Source organism: Polychytrium aggregatum, assembly GCF_025602895.1.
Source record: "Polychytrium aggregatum strain JEL109 chromosome Unknown BJ171scaffold_37, whole genome shotgun sequence".
NCBI classification, from domain to species: Eukaryota; Fungi; Chytridiomycota; class Chytridiomycetes; order Polychytriales; genus Polychytrium; species Polychytrium aggregatum.
Genome location: NW_026516239.1, coordinates 323,346 through 341,903, shown reverse-complemented (window position 1 = coordinate 341,903; position 18,558 = coordinate 323,346). Strand labels below are relative to the sequence as shown.

The window sequence follows — 18,558 nt, the reverse complement described above, 5'->3', positions numbered from 1 at the left end:
AGAGATTGGTCGAGAGATTGGTCGAGAGAATGTGAAGAGTGAGCGGGCGCGAGGGCGGATTTGTCGGACCAGAGACAGGAGATTGTCAGACGACAGGAATGACGCAACCGGCGGCTGAGGTGGGTCGTTTCAACCAAGACAGACCCCGGAACAGCACTATGGCGGAAGGCAAAGGAGAACGTGGCCGAAGGCGCTCAAAGGATGCGACGGGACATGGGCGGTGGCATGACATGGCAGCGCGGCGCAAGGGCAAGGGCAGGGCCGACACGAAATTTATCGATTCGCTGCCGGCACCCAGGACAAGGGCATACCCCACATGGGCTGGGCCAGCCGTGCGGCTGGGTGGGAAGGATTGCATCATGCAGGTTCCGGGGGCGACATGTGTCGGGTCAGGGGATGCTGCGTGGCCCAACCAGGGCACTGGGAAACAAGGAGAGTGCGATAGCGAGAGGTGGGCGAGAGGCGAGGCGAGAGCGAGAGAGCCAGGGAACAGCAGCACAAGCGCGACCGAGAGGCCGCAGCGAGATGGCGCCATGGCGACACGTGTCCGCGACCCCACAGGAATTGCGTCATTCACTGCTGACAAAGAAAGGCCTGTTGCCCATGAGCGGCCCTGTTCGGCCATGGCAGCGGCGGCCGCCAGCGATCGGTCGCCGATGCCGTCATCGGGCCGCGCTATCGTTTTTTTCTTCCTCCCCTCTCGCTGCATAAAAGGCCGCGGGGCGCCTCCCTCGTCGTCATCGCCATTGCAACGTGGATCCGCTCAGTGCACTCCAACCTTCTTGCCGACAGCCACGAGGCGCTCTCCTGCATCTCATACTCTCGCTCTCACTCTCTGCTCCTGGTTCTCCGCCGACACGCCTCTGGCCATAGCTCACCAGCCGAACCACTGCATCGCACTCCGCATCCAAGCTTAACTGTTTTCTGAGCACACGCCTCTCGCACTCACAATGAGCCAAGCAGCCTCCACATCCTCCGCCGCCACGGGTCAAGCCATCCGGGTACCCGAGGGCTACCCCACCAACGTCTTTGACTCGCAGTATTCGCAGTTCAAGACCAACGTGCGCGAGAACTCCAAGAGCCTGGGACCCAAGTCCCTGCGTTACGTCAAGGAGTTTTTCCCCGTCGCCGACTGGATTCCTCGCTACAACCTCTCCTGGTTCACTGGCGATCTGATCGCTGCCATCACTGTCACGGGCGTGATCATTCCCCAGGCTCTGGCTTATGCCACCCTTGCTGGCGTCCCCGTCCAGTATGGCCTGTACACCGGTCTTGCCGGCATGTTCTTCTACTTCCTGTTCGCCACCTCCAAGGGTAAGCAGCTCGCATGACTGTGTGGTGTGTTGCTGACTGTGTCTCGCTGCTGTGTCTGAGATTCCATGCTTACTCCATGACTCCTTGGCATCCACCCCATCTCCACCCGTGATTCCCACACACAATCGCAGATGTCACTATCGGCGCCACTGCCGTGCTCTCCCAGCTCACTGGCCAGATCATCGCCTCTGTCAACTCTGACAACAAGTACTCGCCCATTTCCATCGCCATCGCCATCGCCTTCTTCCAGGGCATCATCGAGTTTGCCCTCGGTCTCTTCCGCCTCGGTATCGTCGTTGATTTCATCCCCTCCTCGGTCATCTCGGGCTTCACCACCGGTGCCGGTCTCACTGTCATCATCGGCCAGATCCCCGGTCTCTTTGGCATCCAGGGCGTCAACACCAACGACCCCTCGTCGCTCAACATCCTGATCAACACCATCAAGAACGCCTCGACCCTCAGCAACCTCGACACGGCCTTTGGTGTCTCTGCCCTGGTCTTCCTGCTCCTCGTCAAGTACACCACCCAGATCCTGGCCCGCCGCTACCCCAAGCTTGGCTGGCTCAAGTGGGTTGGTATCACCCGCAACCTGGTCGCCCTGATTGTCTTCACCGGCATCAGCTACGCCATCAGCAAGGACGCCAAGAACGGCAAGTACCCCATCACCCTCGTCAAGACCGTCCCCGCTGGTCTCGCCGGCCTGGCCGTTCCCAACCTCACCGACGCTGGCCTCGTCTCGCGCGCTGCCCAAGGCCTTCCCGCCGTCATTGTCGTTGCCATCATCGAGCACATCTCTGTCGCCAAGTCCTTCGGCCGTGTCAATGGCTACAAGATCAGCCCCAACCAGGAACTCGTCGCCCTTGGTCTCGTCAACTTCCTCGGCAGCTTTGTTGGCGGCATCCCCTCGACCGGCTCCTTCTCGCGCACTGCCATCAAGTCTGCCTCGGGTGTCCGCAGTCCCTTTGCTGGCTTCATCAGCTCGATCCTCGTCCTGATTGCCCTCTACACCATCACCCCAGCCCTGTTCTGGATCTCCAAGGCCTCGCTCTCGGCCCTGATCATTGCCGCCATCACCGAGCTCTTTGCCCCTCCCGAGGTCATCAAGCAGCTGTGGAACATCCAGTTCACCGACTTCCTGTCCTTCTGGGTTGCCCTCTTTGTCACCGTCATCTTCAACATCGAGACCGGTATCGAAGTGTCCATCGGCTTTGCTCTCGTGGTCCTGCTGTACAGAATCGCCCGCCCTCGTATCCAGCCCCTCGTCCAGCATGCCGGCAAGTGGTACTCGCCCGACCAGTCCCACGGCCTCGAGACCTCGCAGCCGCCCGCCGGCGTTCTTGTCTTTCGCCCCGAAGAGTCCCTGACCTACCCCAACTCTGGCTACATCACCGAGAAGATCCTCGAGAGCGCCAAGGAGCGCACCCGCTACGGCGGCGTTGTTACCAAGCACAGCAACGACAAGGTCTGGAGCGATTCGACTGGCCTTGCCAAGAAGTCCAACCTCGATGAAGACCTGCCCGTCCTCCGCTCGCTGGTCATCGACCTGTCCTCGGTCAACTTTATCGATGCTACGGGCATCCAGGCCCTGATCGATCTCCGCCACGAGCTCGACCGCTATGCCGGCCACAACGTCGCCATCCACTTCAGCCGCGTCAAGCCCGCCCTGGTCCGCCCCATCAACTACTTCCTCCAGACGACCAACTCCAAGAAGGTCGTCGCTGCCGTTGGCAACACCTCGGGCGCTGCTGATCCCGAGAGCTCCCAGGAGCATCTGTGGGTCCCCCAGGACGCCACTCGCTTCATCCACAAGAGCGTCGCCGATGCTGTCAACGCCACCCTGGTCTAAGCTCGATCGGACTCGATCTCCTCTTTGCCAAGCACCATGCGATGACTGCTTGTGCTCTTTCTCTCTCACCCACACATTGTATCTAGCATCACAGTCCTTCAGCACAATTGCCGGTCTGCTGCACCAAAAAATCTGAACCTGCCCAGCTCTCCTCTCCTTTTGTCTTCCCATCTCCCTTGTAAATACCGTCCATCAAAGCGACTTCATCTGCATGGAACTCTTCCCGCCCTTCCCCTGCATGAGCAAATGTATTTTTACGATGCTTTGTATGCGAATCTGAATGAACAAAGACTCTCATCCTATCAAACCATAAGCTTGTCGGTGTTTCTTTCCTTGGGTTCCGGGACTGGGATATGGGATATGAGACTGCGAAGGCAGGAAGGGGGAATGCGCCATTGTGCTCTTGAAGCACAGGAGGCACATCCTGACGACGAAAAAATGAACTGACCCATATTTATCGATCGCCACCTGTGTATTCACGGAGGGGTTGCCCCAGAAACAACTGGAATGAGGGGGGGGGGAGGCAACTGTGATGGCGATTCGATGGAACATAGCTATTGTTCGACACCACTGGGTCCTGCAGATTTCAACTGATAGCTCCTTCTGGAAGAGGTGGACTCACTCACACCATTCCACATCAAGGAGACACACTAGTTTCGGAGGATTTGGGAGAGGTCTTTGACGTCTCCGCCGCGATAGGTGCCGGGGTTCTGGCCCTTGGGGGTGGAGTCACGGCCGGCCAGACCACGGCCAGTGCCGTCGGCATTGAAGCGGAGCTTGTGGGAACCTATGCCGACACAAGAACAAATGTGTTCAAATGAGTGAGGAAACACCAGCCCCTTGCAGGCGACTCGAAGCACGACCAGAGAGGACTGCTTTCTTCGTCTCTCCCCCCCCTCTTGCAATTCTGATCGCCAGGGAGACGCTCATACCTGTGTACTGGTTGGTGTCCGTCAGCCGGTCAAAGACCGAGCCGCTTCCAGACGATGTGCTGGGAACCTGCAAGGTTGTGGATGGGGATGTCAGCGAGCACGAATGAACGACTCCGGAGCCGAATCAGCGACTGTCGCTCTGATCCGACCTCTTCACACATTCACGCATCCACATATATGTGCGTGCCTACCGCTGCGTAGCTCACGCTCTTGGTGCTGGGGCTCTTGCCCACCACCTTGACTCCACTGGCGGGGGCAGTGGAGGTCAGGGTAGACTCAGGTGCCTTCTTGGTCTTGTGGGCCTCAGAGTCTGGTTTGGAGTGTGGTGGCATCCAGCCGATGAGAGTGCAGTCACATGAAGCAAACGGCAGCGTTGCAGGCAGCAAATATGGAGGCCACAAATCAAAGGCTGCATCGACCCGACTTTCAGGACCCAGCTGCTATCGTCGACGGCATGCGTTTCAGATGCGAGCGAGTCCACTTGCCTATCTTTTCGGAGCTGACAGTCGTTATGGCGACCTGTCCGCGCTTGGCCGTCAGCGGCTTGGGAGCCGACGACAGGTTCGACATGGATCCGGGCTTGCTGCCGGCCAGGGTGGAGCTGGGGCCCTTGGAGTCTCGGTTGACGAGAGTGTCGAGGCGGTTGGTCTTGGACGGAGCGTCGCGGCCGGCCAGGCCAAGGCCTTTCCCGTTGGCATCGAAACGGCTCTTGTGCGTCCCCGTATAGAGCGAGGTGTTGGTCAGCTTCTCATAGATACCTTCGGTCGACGCCGTCTGTGCGCCAGTCAACCAAGCCGGCCAAGCCAGGCCAGGCCAGCGAAAGAACACATCCGAGGCGGTGGTTAGTGCTGGTCTGCGGGGAGTCAAGCTCATGCTTTCGTGACCCTGAATGCTGCCCCAGCCATCGCTGGGCACACCCACCGTTCCCGAGACCACCGGGCCCTTGCCGGTGTAGACGACGTCGTTGAGGAACTTTGACCACCCTTCGGCCGGGGTCGCTGCGGGGTACTTCTTCTCGGAGAGGAGGCGGCAGGCTTCCAGGAAAGTGTTCCAGTCGAGTCGGCGCGCCCCCTTGGCCTTGGCCTTGTTGAAGATGATGTCGACGTCGGTGGAGGTAATGGCTTTGCCTTCCACCAAGCCCGAGTCACGGCAGAACTTTGCAAACTTGGCGCCGTCCATAGTCGGGCCAGTCACCAAGTCCATTGAGGCCGCGGAGATGCCCGAGAGGTTGCGGCTGGAGCCAAAGCTGCAGAATGTTTCGTAGGTCGAGCGGAGGTCTTCGACAGTGGCCATGATGGGTGGATGGGCGGATGGGTGGATGGATAAAGAAGAGGCGCTGGGTCTGCGTATGCCAAGATGAGAAGAAAGAGGTGCTACAGAGATGCGGGTGGCGGCCGTGGTGTCGTCTGGGCGAAGAAGAAGAGAATGCTGTCGTGGGAACGCGGGTCGGCCGGATTGGCAGAGCGCCGGTGGATTTCCAGGATCGGGATTGGGAGACGAAGGTTTGAGTTTCCGGGCCAGCAACACAGGATCACTTGGCGCTGGTTCTTGGCATTGGAGTGCTGCTGTTGCTGATGCTGTTGCTGATGCTGTTGCTGATGTTGTTGCTGATGTTGTTGCTGTTGGTGCTGTTTGTGCTGCGAGCCGTGGTGGGGGGCATGAGCTCTTCATACAACGATGCCCCTGGCCGACATGCAAGCCTCTCCCCCGCCTGGTGGGCAAGTATTTCAACCAGGCCAGCGTCCCATCCCTTCCCTTCCCCTCCATCCCACATCCATCCCATCGTCGCCATGGCCGAGAGCACCCCTCTGCTTGACCATGCCCGCAAGCGCAAGCACCATGCCTGGCTTCCGGCGCGCATCCAGCACCGACACCGTGCTTATAGGATGAGGCGGCTCTTCCCCCACAGCGACCTCTTGGACATCTCGCAGCTGCATTCGGCGCTCTCGGAGCTGCCCCCGCCCGCCGAGGACCCCAATCCGACCTTCCTGCCGGCCTCGCTGCAGCCAATCTACGGCCCGTTCCTCCGATATCACGACGTTCTTCCGCCAAACTCGTCGGCGCCCGTGCCGTCGTGGGTTTGGAAGGGCTCGGTCCTGGTGGTTGTCCATCGCTCGGTCGAGCGCAATCCGCAGCTTGCTGTCGCCATCCCCAGCATCCCCGATGAGCGCCAACTGCTCGACCCCATCGTCGTCGTTGGCGACGCTCCCGTGGGCTTCCGCGTCCTGCGCTACGACATCGAAATCCCCTTGACCTCCGAGTCCCAAACCATCCGCTATGGCATCGACTTTTCTGAGCAGGGCACCGCTTCGTTCGTTGTCCCGGCCGAGAGCCAGAGCTGGCGTTGGATGTTCTACAGCTGCAACGGCCTGAGCGTCGATGTCAAGGACCCCCAGAAGAACTGGGGCGGTGTTACGCCGCTCTGGAAGGATGTGCTTGCAGCCCACAAGCAGGAGCCTCTGCACTGCATGGTCGGAATCGGCGACCAGGTGGGTGAAATCTGTTGCTGGTGACAGGCGGCCAGCTTGATGCAGACATGTCTTTCCTTGACGGCGGCTCTGTTGGTATGGTGCTTGGCAGCTGGCAAAGTGTGAGACTAACCGGCCGATTCGGTCGATGTCGATCGATTCCCTCGATCCCGTCGCTGCACTCCCCCTCCGCCGCCGTGCCCGCAGATCTATCAAGATGACTTTTTCCACTCCCTGCCATCCTTTATCGAATGGCTTGCTCTCGAAGACTCCGAAGACCTGCTCAGCCACCCGTTCACCCCGGCCATGGAAACTGAGCTGGCCCAGTTCTTCCTGGTGCACTACCTCATCCACTTCTCGCAGCCCGTTGTTGGCGAGGCCATGCGCTCCATCCCAAGCTTGATGATGGTTGACGATCACGACCTCTTTGACGGATACGGCTCATACCCTGCCTATCTGCAAAACTGCCCGGTCTTTCAGGGCATCGGCCGAATTGCTCGAGACTACTACTTCATTTTCCAGGTGGGTTTCGCGCAACGACAGAGTCGACGAGGGCTTTCTTCCGACAATGGGGCTAATCCTTCTCGCGTGCGCTTCAATTGCATGGTCTGTGGCTCCTCCATGGACTCAGCATCATACCACCTACGGCCAATCTCTCCACTATGGCCTCTACTCTGCCGGCCGCGGAGAGGGCCGCTCGTTCCTGCGTCTGCTTGGCCCCCGCACCGCCATCTCCGGCGTCGACAGCCGTTTCGAACGAACCGAGAACCAAGTTGCCAACCGCGAGACGTGGGACTACACCTTCGACAAGGTCCTGCCAACGCTCCCGTCTTCAGTCGTGCATCTCGTCTTCATAGCCGGCGTCCCGTTTTCGTACCCGGCCCTGACCCTGGTCGAACGAGCCCTCAAGTGGGTCGCGTGGCTGCGCAATTTTTCGTTCTTCCACGTCCTGCTGAAGAAAACGGGCCTCTTTGAGAACAGCCTTGGATTCATGTTCTTCCAGCCGCAGATTCTCGATGGCAAGTTGCATGTTTGGCGCATGGCTCTGGCTCGATAGTGTTGCGTGCCTTGCCCCCTGCCCGAAAATCTGTGCTGACACGATGTGATCTCCCCGCTGGACTGATCCAAACAGACCTCGTCGATCACTGGAGTTCCCATCTCGGCGAGCGAGACTATGTTCTGGAGCGCCTCCGCCGCTACTCGCAGCAGACTTCGGCTCGAGTCACCGTGATCTCTGGTGATATCCACTGTGCCGCTGTCTCCAAGATCGAGTCAGACTCCCAGCCGTCCGCTCCCTCCGATCGCGGTCGTCCATCCCAAGACCACCGCCTGATCTTCAATGTGATATCGTCGGGCATTGCCAACGTTCCGCCCCCAAAGTTTGTGCAGAGACTCTTTGCCTGGTCAGACACCCGCCGCCAGGTTGACGAGCACTCCACTGAGCAACTGATTCCACTCTTTGAGCACGACGTGAATGGATCTCGGCTGGCGGAGCGCAACCGCAAGGTCATGGGCCGCCGCAACTGGTGCCTGGTCGAGGAGCAGAGCCCGTCGAGTGACCCAGACGCTTCCCTGGCCCGCTTCACCTTCCATGTGGAGAAGAAGCGTGGTGGAGGCAAGGGCAGCGCCGAGGAGGCCGAGCAGCTCGGAGTGTCCACTGTCGTGACATATTCCCTCGACGTTCCCAAGCTGTCGATCCGCCGCCTTGACCAGGACGTTCGCCTCGGGGATGTCTATACGCCTACGCACGAGACACCTGCGCTGTCGCTGGACAGCACCAGAGAAGCCGACGCTCTTGACCAAAGTCTCCCTCCGATCACTCACACACAGCTCCGACACCACGGCGATGAGATTGTCGTCCTGACCCAGGCCGTGGGGTCGCTCTGAATGCCCATCGCACCGTGCATGGCTCTCCCGTTGTTATAGTCCTGCCTCGATGTTGTCTTGCCTCGATGTTGTCCTGCCTCGATGTTGTCCTGCCTCGATGTTGTCCTGCCTCGATGTTGTCCTGTCTCGATGTTGATTGCCTTCCCAGCGAATCTGTATACACTCGTGTCATGTGCAACTGCCAGGCCACCGACGCGTGTGCCGGGTTTCCTTTTTCGGCACGCGCGTCGCCCGTGACACCTGTGTGTGCGACCACCCCGGCGCGGTCACATGTCTGTTCTTGCTCTTCGCATCTTTGGGCGGCCGGTTTCCCACCCTCTGGTGTCCTTTTGGGTCTCGCTGGGACTCGCTTGGGTCTCCTTTGGCATCCATCTCGTCCAGCTTTCTCCTTCTGTTCCTTCTCCTCCTCCTGTCCTTCTGCTGCTACTGCTATTGCTACTGCTACTGCTATTGCTGCTGCTGTCGCGCATTCCGCATCCCCGCTCTTTATTTCCCCGCATCCTGCCCGGCTCGCCGGCCCTCCTCGTGCCTCCATCTGCACCGATCCGGGCCATCTTCCCGCCGGACTGCCGCCCAATACCAGCTCTGCAGCCCACGTTTCCTCGCTGCCTCCATTCGGATCGTGTGTTCCCGTTCATCGATTCACTCGGACCCTCGTTCATCCTGGGGCAGACCATTCCGCCTGTCGGCACTGTCCATCCCTCCCAGTCCCCTTGCCCGGCTCCTTGGGATAATCATCCGTCGTCGTCCCATCCGCCCAGCCCGACCGATCTCGCCATGCATCCCAGAGGACAACGCCCGTATTCGTACATCGATTCCACCTGTCTGACGGGCTGGCGTCTTTCGATCGCCCAGTGCCTTTCGCACTTTGTCGCCACATCGATCGTCGCTCTCCTGGTCGCCAACTCGTTCGTCGAAGACTTTGTCAACCTCCTGCGGCTCGACACTTGGCAGCGCAGCCCGCTCTCAGCCGATCTTCTCGAGCCTGTTGGCCAAGCCAAGTTGGCCGATTCCGAGTCGCCTGACGACTCCAGAACGCTCCCCAGGCGTGTTTCGCAGAAGAACTTGCGCCGAAAGCGTTCCCGACTGAGCCTGGATGAGCGCGCCGGTTTGTCGCAGCCGTCCGCTGCTGGCTCCCAGCCCGATACTCGCCGAGCCACGCCCGACCCGCACTACTACATCCAGGAGCAGGGGTTCCATTCGTCACAGTACTGGGCCGAAACCGAGGACGGGTTTCTCCTCAGCATCCAGCGTATCGTTGCCGCGCGGCGTCGCTCAAGATCATGTAAGGGGATCGGCAATGTCGTTGCACATTGGTTGCCTTGGAGAAGGGTCGCCTGTCTGACGAAAGCGCCATTGTGGGTGTTGGGTTCACGGCCACAGCCTCCTCCGTGGTTGCTGTCGTTGTCGATGGCGCGTACTCACATCTTACACGTCCTGCTTGACCAGATAAAGGCACGGTGCTGCTGATGCATGGCCTGTTCCAGTCGTCTGGCGTCTACATCACCAACCAGAGCGATTCTCTGGCATTCTACCTCGCTCGCGAAGGATACGACGTCTGGCTGGGCAATAACCGCTGCGTCGAGAAACGCCATCGAACTCTGACCCCCAGCGATGTTGGCTTCTGGGACTGGTCGCTCGAGGATCTGGCCCGCTATGACTTTCCGTGTCTAGTCAAGTTTGTGGTCAACCATAGCGGCGCAGACACCATCACGTACATTGGACATTCTCAAGGAAACGCTCAGGTGGGTTGCAGACACCGTCCGCGAAGCGACTGTGTCGAGCCGCGTCTCTATCACTCCAGCCTTGTACTCACTCGTTCTGTTTTTTCGCTCGTGTCCAGGCTTTCCTGGGTCTGGCTTTAAGCCCTGAGGTCGCAAAACATCTCAAGTGCTTCATTGCCCTTGCTCCGGCCGTGTATATTGGCTCCCTTCTGCAGTAAGTGTCCATTCCGACCTGGATCAAAGTGCGGCTCGTTCGTCGCCAGCTGCTTGCATCCCCAGCTGCCCCACCACCAATTGCTCACATCGCCAATGACACGTCTCGACCCTCCCCCAGACAAGGTCCCATGGCGCTCTTGACCAACTGTCCTTCGCGCCTGTTCCGCCGCATCTTTGGGATCAAGCAGTTCCTGCCGATCATGGATGTTGTCCAAAACTATGTCCATGCGCCTGCCTTTGCGGCTGTTGCGTACCACATGTTCCACTACCTGTTCCACTGGTCGGACAGGAACTGGCCCAAGGGCGGCAACCACAAGCCCATCTATTTCCAGTTCACGCCTCGGCCCTGCAGCTCCAAATCGATCCTCCACTGGGGCCAGATCTCGCGGGCCGGCGTCCTTCAGCCGTTCATCCCAGTCGTCGAAGACTCGACCGTCATTACCAAGAGCGTGCACCAAATCCAAGTCAAGCCGTCGCCCTCGGAGGACAGAGCGTCCGCGACTGCGCGGTCTGGCAGCACCGGCCACCACAAGACCGACTCCAAGATATCCATCGACTCCTTCGACGATGACGACAGCGGAGTGCCCTCGTCGCTTTCAGGCGCCAAGGCTTGGGACTTTTCGACCATCCACTGCCCGCTTGCCATCTTTTACGGCACCAAGGACAAGATCGTCGACGGCGAGCGGCTCTCAATCGATGCCATCCAAGATGCGCTGGACTCGGGACGAATCCGGAAAACGTTCCGTCTCGAGGGCATGGAGCATATGGATCCGATCTGGGCCGTCGATGCCAAGACCCGGGTGTTTGCCAAGTGTATCAAGTTCATCGAGTCGCTATAGACCTCTCTGCTAATCCCTATTCTGAGTATCTGTCTATTCGCATCGTCTACCCCTCCTCTACTGGTCTCTCAATCTCTCTCTCTCTCTCTCTCTCTCAATCTGTATCTGTGTCTACGAACTTTTGACCGCTGACGCATGTCTCGTGCCAGCGAGGATTCTGGATGGCGGTGCCCTTGGGAACCGGTCAGCAATAGATGGGGTCGCCCACTCCGCTCCTCCACTGGCACACAGCCGACTCGTTTTCTTAAGCGAATGTTATTTTTTCTGCCTGGTGAGGAAGGACGATCGGCAAGTGGCCGGAGGGGGGGGGATGCAAGTGGGAGGAAGAGGAGGGGAGATCAAGACACGGCCAGCAACGAGGAGTTGGGTCTGCCTTGGAATTCTAGAAAGGATATGGAGGCGCAAAGGAAAGCCTGAAAATTGGAGCGACGGATATCCAGCAGCGCACGCATATGTATACATGGTTTGCCAAGGACATCTGACTGCTCGAGCTGCCTTGTAATCGCTCGATGATGCACGCGCTGAGAAGGGGATGCGTCTCCAAGACAACTTTGATGCGTCTGCTCCAGGAAGAAGGAAAGGGTGTGTATGTTATGGGGTCAAAGGGAGGGTCGAGTGCATGGCAGGACGAGGACGAGGACAAGGGGAGGTGCTGTGGTCCAGACACCGGGTGGCCATTGCTGCGGCTGGTGCTCGCCAGGGATGAAGTTCAGTCCCAGCCAGCCCTCCTCTGCTGTTGCTACACAGGACGGCGCTCAGTTTCGTGAGAACATCCCCCATATCTTCTTCTCGGCCGGGGCCGGTTTCATCTCCTTGGTCGACACCTTCATGCGGCTCACGCCAGACTCGATGCTCTCGTTGCTGCTGGCGACGCTCTGGCGGTCGTATCGGTCGTCATCGTAGTGCGCAGCGCCTCTGCTTCCTCCTCCACGGCTTGGTGCCGGAGAGTTGTGGCGGCGATCTGAGCTGCGATAGTCGTCTTCATAGTCGTCGTACTCCTGGGGAGGCGGCTGTCGGCGGCGGCTCGATGATGCGTCTCGGTAGTCTCGGTTGTCGCGATTGTCGCGCTGATGGCTGCGCGAGTTCGATCGATAGTCGTCATCACGTTGATCGCGGTAATCCCGCTGATCACGGTAGTCACGGCGGTCGCTCGAGTACGCATGATCGCGCGAGTCGCTGCTGCCACCGCCGTTGCGATAGTCATCACGGCCACTCTCGTAGCGGTCGTCACCTCGGCGACTGCGGTCTGGTGCCACTCTTCGTGAATCGTAGCTGCCACTGTCCGAGGCGGCAGAGGAACTCGCGCCTCCACGTTTGGAGCTCGCCCATCCAGCTCTCGTGGACGACTGGGCCGGCATCGGCTCGGGATCGGCCTGGAAACGCCGGTCGTCGCGCGGGTCGGCATCGCGCTCTCGGCGGGAGGGAGTGCGCTGCACGGGAGGTGCAGCATCTGCTGCTGCGCGGCGACCCTGGCCACTGCTGACTCCTCGAGGTGGAGGAGTGTCAGAGACAGGTGCATTGGCACTGGCGTTGGTGCGAGTCGGTGCCGCTGGGCGGGTGTTGGGCTCTACATAGGGCGTGCGTACGCTGGAGGACGCGGACGCTGCCGAGCGGGCGGCATAGCCATCGCTGCGATGCAAGTACTTGAGAGATTCGAGGAACGACTGGGGGGTGATCAGATCCGTCGAGCCTGCATTCCACGAGGGAGAAGGGTCAAGTCGAATCGAGTTCAGCCTGCGTCCTCAAGCGAACGGAAGCAGCGCCAAGAGCCGATCCAAGTCCAAGGCAGGATGCTACTTTTGGGCATCTCAAGCTTTGCCAAAGATATGGGAGCTATGCAATGTGCAGAGGGTGGATGCGCAACGAACAAAGTCCAAAGGCAGATCCCGGTCGCCAATGTCACTCACCAATCACAATTTCTCGCTGGGAGGCGCGCATCACCTCGTAGGCAGACCGGATTTCGCTATAGGTCATGCCGCCAAGGACAAAGACAATGATCCGAGGCCCGTTTTTCCTCAGATCCTCTTGTGGGCGATCCGAGACTGATCCGATCGTGCCAGGATCGGGTGTGCGGGATGTGGCTCCAGCTCCAGCTCCGGTTTTGCGCGTCGATGCCCACGATGCCTTGGTGGTGCGAGCCACACCAGGGTCCTCGGGGTTGACAATCAGGCTCTTGCCGGCATTCTGTTGGGGCCGGTTGGATGTGGCTGGGTCCTTTGTCCAAGGGAAGAGCTGCGGATCGATGGTGTTCTTGACCTGATCCTCGATCATACTCTTGATGATCGCCGTATATCGGCTGTCTTGGTAGTCTTGGGGTTTCTTTGGGGCGTGAGTAAAGTAGGCATAGCGACTCTGGTACGCAGCAGCAGCGGCCCGATCGGTGCAACAAGAGCCAGATTAGCACAGCGCGCCACAGCGATCGGCAAATACCAATGAGTAACAGGGCCTCGACGCAGTGGATTTATCAGCGAGCAGCCGTGGCAGCGTCCGTGCGTCCGTCTCGACTCGGAGCGTCGCAGTCGCATACCTTGCCGCTGGCTTTCTTGTCGTAGCTGGGACTCAGGCGAACGCCGAGCATGCTGATGTTGTGGATGGCTTGGGTTTCTTCCAGAGTCAGGCGCGCCGCCGCGGTCAGCTTTTGAAGATCCTGATCCGGGATGCCCTCGCGCGAGATGATATAGAGCAGCAGGAGGCGGAGCTTGTCGTTGTAGCTGTGTGGGCGAGGGTGGTTTCATTTCAAGGAGATTGGATTGGATTGGATTGGATTGGATTGGATTGGATTGGATTGGATTGGATCAATGTGGGAAGCCATTAGTCCATGGCATGTAAGTGGAACAGCAGATTCAAGGAAAGTGCGACCAGACCCAAGCAGCAGTTGGCCTTAGGATCAGGGGTCAGCAACGCAAAATAGGGACTTACGTGATGCTTGGGTTCTCCAGAAGCGACAATACGGCGGTAAGCGACGGGGTGGCCGGCTTACCGTCGTTGTTCTCGCCCGTAGCAAGTTCCTGCACATTGTCGTTGGACCACGAGCACATCAGTTCGGCTCGCCCGTATCCTGTTACCCAAGGTCACTGGTTCGCTGAAGTGTAACTCACCTGCTCAGTCTGCGAGACCGAATCCAGACTCGTCGACTTGTAGAGTGCCATGCAGTTGGTGCAGATTTCGGTGTGCACAGAGAACTGGGAGGGGGGGGCAAAGTGTGCTGGTATGAGACTCGGGCAACAGGCTCGAGATGAGTACCGCTCGCTCCTTGGCGTACCTTCTTTTTCGTTTCGGTGTACTCTGGCAGGGCGGTGAGTGTTTCCTTCAAGCGTTCAACGGCATCGGCTCCCTTGCTGTCGAGGGGTTCAGATCAAACGAGGAGGATCAGCCGTGCAGGCTATGGCGCGCTATACGGAACGCTTGGGGGAGGGCAAGAGGATGGCTGCATACGCGTTGTCTGCCTGCACCCACTGGGGAATCGAGCATACCCAGATCCTCCAAGTTCAAACTGGGCAGCCTTGTTTTCGTGCTGGAACTTTTTGATTCCCTCGCCGAGATAAGTCATGACATCGGCAATGTGCATATGCTTGACATGGTTCTGCATCAGAGAGGAGAGTCAGACAAGTCCGGAGCGGGCAGTTAGCAAGCGACATCATGGGGTAGATTTTCACCAGCATACGACTGCCATCGCTCTGACTCGGCACGGCGCCGTGAGCAAGGGAACGAGAAACCCGCAACAGATTGGCGGTTGTCATAGAGCAGGAACATTGGGTCTGCGCGATAGCGGTTGGATCAGTCTAATGGTTGCTGGACCAGCCATCGGCCAAACGCACCCAAATGCGATCCGTTTCGTCGAAAACGACATCGAGGTCACCGCTACCCGAGGGATCGGGCATTTTGAGCTTGCTTCCTTGGCCTTCGACCGGCAGCAGATCGTTAACCAGCGCTTGGTACGAAAACTCGTGGAGGAGCGGCGACATCATATCAGCAGTCCGATCGACAATCAGCAAAATGGGGCGCTGGTGCGTCGAAGGCGGGGGGAACTCGGGGTCCTTGCGGCAGTACTCTTCGAGCTCCTTGTGGAGGATGTGAGCCAGCTTTCCGGGCAGAGAGTTTTGCTGGCGACCTTGTGGGTCGTAGTATCGAATAAACGGGAGCTCGCCCATGGTCGTCATCACCGACAACAGCTGGCGGGCGCGTATGAACACGAGAAACGGATGTGAGTACGGGGGGGGGAGCGGAAATCAGCTGGGTCCACAGATGCAGAACTCGGAGGCACCGGCAGTGAGCAGACTGAGAAGGTGGAGCAATCACTCAATGAAACCATCTGGTCTTCAGTGCACCCATATGCTATTGATGCATCCAGAGGACAACCACCTTCTTGGAGATGCCTTCCAGCTCGTAAGTCAGCAGCGACGGCGAGGAGGGGTTGAAAAGCGTTGATAGGGAGTGGGGCATATCCAGGGAGAATACTTGGCTTTCGAGAGCTTGAAGGTGCAACACCAGCCATGGGCAAATGGTCCGGGCAATATCAGGCGCCACATAGCCCAGCAAGTCAGTGGCGATGATTTTGTGGCGGGGCGCATCCAGAGAAACGCAACGACGACAGCAGAGCCAATACGCACCCAGAAAGTCGACATGGAGTTCCTGGAGCGTTTTGATCCGCTTGCTGTTGAAGGCGGCCGAGAGCCGGATCGAATCCATCAGCTTGTCAGGGATGGCTGGTCGAGAATGCCAGCCACAGCGGCCACCGAGGATGGATGGATGGATGGATGGATGGATCGTCGGGGTCAGACACAGCTATGCGGTATCCGCGCTTGGCTGGCGAGCCAGATACGGCCCCTGTGGGGGATTGACGCAAGTATATACACCGGGGATAGGGGTGCATTGAGCATACCTCCGGTGCAGAAGACATGCGCAAGATCATAGAGTGGTCTGCCGCGGCCATAATCCTCCAGGAACAACCGGATGGACTCGGTGGATGGGGTAATGAAGTAGATGGCTTCGTTTTCGGGCGAAGGGGCTCGTCTCTTCTTGATATCCTCGACAGCTGCAGGTGCGCAGAGCAGATCCAAGGAAGCCGATTGAGTCGAGTGGCGGTTTGAGGGCAGGGAGGTTAGTAAGAAACCACGGCGTTTTGAAGCAGCCAGAGGGTGTCGTCTGCGAGCGCAGGACGATAGGCAGGAATCACAGCGTGGAATGAAACGAGGCCACTCCTGGGTGGAAGATTGGCAACGCACAGAGAATATAGGCATCGGTGATGTCGTAGATATTGCACGAGGCATTGAGGATCTGGAGCGAGGCGGCATCGACGATAAGGATCTTGTAGGGGCTTCTGCCGGTGGACTTGACCTTCCGTATCATATCGTCCATCAGACCTGAAGATATCCAATATGGCATGTGTGCGGCAAAGGCATGGGTGAGCAAGCCATCCAGGGCAGCGCAGCGGCAAGGTGAGTCTGACGATGAGCCGTCGACGCCGTTGGCATGGTCGATGCAGCCGGAGAGCAGGTCGGATAGAGCGGGCTGCCAGCGGTTCATGATGGCGACATCAAATCCTTCTGGACAGCACGATATCCTCGCCTCGTCTCCGGTCGCCATTCTCACTCAGAGTCCGTGGACACATGAGATTCCGTGCGATCCCGAGCACGCAGCAGCAGATGGGCGGACTCATCAAAGCGCAGAATCAAGGCGCAACGCAGCGAAAGGGACGAGGATATTACGGGCTTTCAAGACGGCCTTGAGCGACACGAGCTGGGAAGCCGGATTCGACATTTCAGGCAGCGGCACCGGTCACAACAGGAGACAGGGGACAGGCGGCGACAGCGATGGAATAGCGTCTGGGACGGAATCGAACGATGCCGTTTGCTGTGTGCTGATCGACGGCAGCAGAGAAAATGGCGGTCCCGCAGACGACGGCCGCGAAGGAAGAGCGGATGGATGGGTGGAGGCGCCGCTTGGCCAAATCCGGATGGAACAGTCAGACAAACCGGGCGGGCGCATCCCTTGCGGCCTGCCGACGGCCTGCGACGGAGTGCGATGGACGAAGATGTGCAATGTGCGATGGACGACGATGTGCGATGGTCGACATGGACACCATGGGATGCATGATGGGCGATGGGCGATGGGCGATGGGCGATGAACACCGTGGAGTGTAGATTTCCAGCGACAGCGCCAGTCTCAGTGCCAATGAGCCATTGCAGTGTACTTCCGAGCACGGATGCGACTGTAGGACCTGGCATCTGGCATCGGGCCACTGAGACGAGGACAGAGCAGGCCAGGCATGCAGCATGCCGAAACAATGAGACACATGGATCGTCTCATACACTCGGCGGGAGCGACCAAACGGGTGGAATCGTTTGTGATGTCGAGACGGCTCCTGCCCGAGATGCTCCACCGTCGCCTGGATCCGAGACCAGAGGACATACCTTGAGGGAGGAAGACGCGGGGCAAGGAGCAATGTCGCCGAGGACCTCGGCGAGGGGATTACGTAGGTGCCGATTCACAACCCACACAAGCCACCCCGGCTGATGCGATCATGCCATGACATGCGAGCAACCAGGGACCGTCTCGCCCAGCACATTGGCAGGCGAGCAAGCACACGACCGTTCCCACGGCTTGCAAGCGTGCTCGCAGGCGACGGAGCAGAGGAAAGGCGTCCAAGGGAGCATCGCAGGGCAGGTGGGGCATCCCAGAGAATCAGTGCTTCGACAAGAAGGATCGCCGGCCTTGGTGGGGGATGGGATGTGCTCACGGCTTGCCTTGCCTTGCCTTGGCTTGTCTCGACTTGGCTTGACTTGCCACGGGGGCCGGGGCCCAACAAGGCCTTCCCTCTGCCTTCTGCTTCCCCAGCCGCCTTGGGAAAAGACAAGCGGCGAGACCAAAGCCGGGCTCGTGTGGGCCGTGGCGGGGTTGGCACCTGACGAGCCCCGCTGTACAGCCGAGCAGCAAATTTGAGTCTCTGTTTGAGCATGAGCAGCACTGTGTGAGCATCGGCGGTGCTGTGAGTATTAGCAGTGCTGTGGTGGTCCTTCCTCGTTTGGTTGCCTGTCCTGGACGCATTCGCCGCTGCCATGTTCATCGGCCACCACCCACCGCCGGCCCATGTCCTCTGCAACGCTGTCCATCACTCGGCACTATCCATCACTCGGTACTATCCATCACTTAGCACTATCATCGCTCAGCCATCCATCGCTCACCTGCCCCTCCACACGATCTCCTTCGTCGCCGATCGCGGCCGCCATCGCGCCCACCGCTTGCGTTTTCCTTTCCTTTTCGTCTCAGTCGCCCCTGTCGTGCGCTCGTCCCTTGCCACGATCGTCCTGTCTGCACCTTTGTGCTTCTTGT

The 18,558-nt window shown here is 59.0% G+C and overlaps 5 protein-coding genes across 5 annotated transcripts; 3 read left to right on the top strand and 2 right to left on the bottom strand.

Annotated features, from left to right (window-relative positions):
- Nucleotides 1-950: 950 nt before the first annotated feature.
- Nucleotides 951-3,571, top strand: BJ171DRAFT_630021 (sulfate transporter family-domain-containing protein; the record flags this gene model as incomplete). Its single annotated transcript, XM_053115612.1, has 2 exons — nucleotides 951-1,314; nucleotides 1,446-3,571. 2 exons carry the CDS (start codon nucleotides 951-953, stop codon nucleotides 3,158-3,160), a joined length of 2,079 nt encoding a protein of 692 aa, XP_052963845.1. The 3' UTR covers nucleotides 3,161-3,571.
- On the bottom strand, nucleotides 3,448-5,497 carry BJ171DRAFT_517208 (p25-alpha-domain-containing protein). Its single transcript, XM_053112115.1, has 5 exons — nucleotides 5,014-5,497; nucleotides 4,578-4,866; nucleotides 4,284-4,402; nucleotides 4,093-4,159; nucleotides 3,448-3,947 (listed from the first exon to the last, which is right to left on the bottom strand). Exons 1-5 carry the CDS (start codon nucleotides 5,383-5,385, stop codon nucleotides 3,811-3,813), a joined length of 984 nt encoding a protein of 327 aa, XP_052963844.1. The 5' UTR covers nucleotides 5,386-5,497; the 3' UTR covers nucleotides 3,448-3,810.
- A 310-nt stretch (nucleotides 5,498-5,807) lies between these two features.
- BJ171DRAFT_517207 (uncharacterized protein) lies at nucleotides 5,808-8,582 on the top strand. The gene is made up of 4 exons (XM_053112114.1): nucleotides 5,808-6,581; nucleotides 6,768-7,082; nucleotides 7,192-7,579; nucleotides 7,693-8,582. Exons 1-4 carry the CDS (start codon nucleotides 5,883-5,885, stop codon nucleotides 8,445-8,447), a joined length of 2,157 nt encoding a protein of 718 aa, XP_052963843.1. The 5' UTR covers nucleotides 5,808-5,882; the 3' UTR covers nucleotides 8,448-8,582.
- A 642-nt stretch (nucleotides 8,583-9,224) lies between these two features.
- BJ171DRAFT_427173 (Alpha/Beta hydrolase protein) lies at nucleotides 9,225-11,226 on the top strand (the record flags this gene model as incomplete). Its single annotated transcript, XM_053107796.1, has 4 exons — nucleotides 9,225-9,732; nucleotides 9,897-10,192; nucleotides 10,291-10,385; nucleotides 10,506-11,226. The coding sequence occupies 4 exons, from the start codon at nucleotides 9,225-9,227 to the stop codon at nucleotides 11,224-11,226; spliced, it is 1,620 nt and encodes a 539-aa protein (XP_052963842.1).
- Nucleotides 11,227-11,834: 608 nt separating this feature from the next.
- Nucleotides 11,835-17,112, bottom strand: BJ171DRAFT_199262 (Sec1-like protein). Its single transcript, XM_053106257.1, has 13 exons — nucleotides 16,935-17,112; nucleotides 16,452-16,589; nucleotides 16,109-16,261; nucleotides 15,837-15,932; nucleotides 15,589-15,698; nucleotides 15,045-15,398; nucleotides 14,700-14,809; nucleotides 14,489-14,564; nucleotides 14,325-14,408; nucleotides 14,146-14,234; nucleotides 13,754-13,937; nucleotides 13,134-13,578; nucleotides 11,835-12,916 (listed from the first exon to the last, which is right to left on the bottom strand). The coding sequence occupies exons 1-13, from the start codon at nucleotides 16,984-16,986 to the stop codon at nucleotides 11,982-11,984; spliced, it is 2,826 nt and encodes a 941-aa protein (XP_052963841.1). The 5' UTR covers nucleotides 16,987-17,112; the 3' UTR covers nucleotides 11,835-11,981.
- Nucleotides 17,113-18,558: the final 1,446 nt, after the last annotated feature.

Bases quoted from the DNA above. Each gene is read 5' to 3' on its own strand.
- BJ171DRAFT_517208 (XM_053112115.1), bottom strand. From the start codon at position 5,385: ATGGCCACTGTCGAAGACCTCCGCTCGACCTACGAAACATTCTGCAGC. The intron at 4,160-4,283 runs GTAGGCACGCAC...ACAACCTTGCAG, and splicing joins AGAGCGTGAGCTACGCAGCG to GTTCCCAGCACATCGTCTGG. The intron at 3,948-4,092 runs GTATGAGCGTCT...GTGTCGGCATAG, and splicing joins GGACACCAACCAGTACACAG to GTTCCCACAAGCTCCGCTTC.
- BJ171DRAFT_199262 (XM_053106257.1), bottom strand. From the start codon at position 16,986: ATGTCGAATCCGGCTTCCCAGCTCGTGTCGCTCAAGGCCGTCTTGAAA. The intron at 16,262-16,451 runs GTGCGTTGCCAA...GCGCACCTGCAG, and splicing joins CACCGATGCCTATATTCTCT to CTGTCGAGGATATCAAGAAG. The intron at 14,409-14,488 runs GTACGCCAAGGA...CCCCCCTCCCAG, and splicing joins ACACCGAAACGAAAAAGAAG to TTCTCTGTGCACACCGAAAT.
- BJ171DRAFT_517207 (XM_053112114.1), top strand. From the start codon at position 5,883: ATGGCCGAGAGCACCCCTCTGCTTGACCATGCCCGCAAGCGCAAGCAC. The intron at 7,083-7,191 runs GTGGGTTTCGCG...CCATGGACTCAG, and splicing joins ACTACTACTTCATTTTCCAG to CATCATACCACCTACGGCCA. The intron at 7,580-7,692 runs GCAAGTTGCATG...TGATCCAAACAG, and splicing joins CCAGCCGCAGATTCTCGATG to ACCTCGTCGATCACTGGAGT.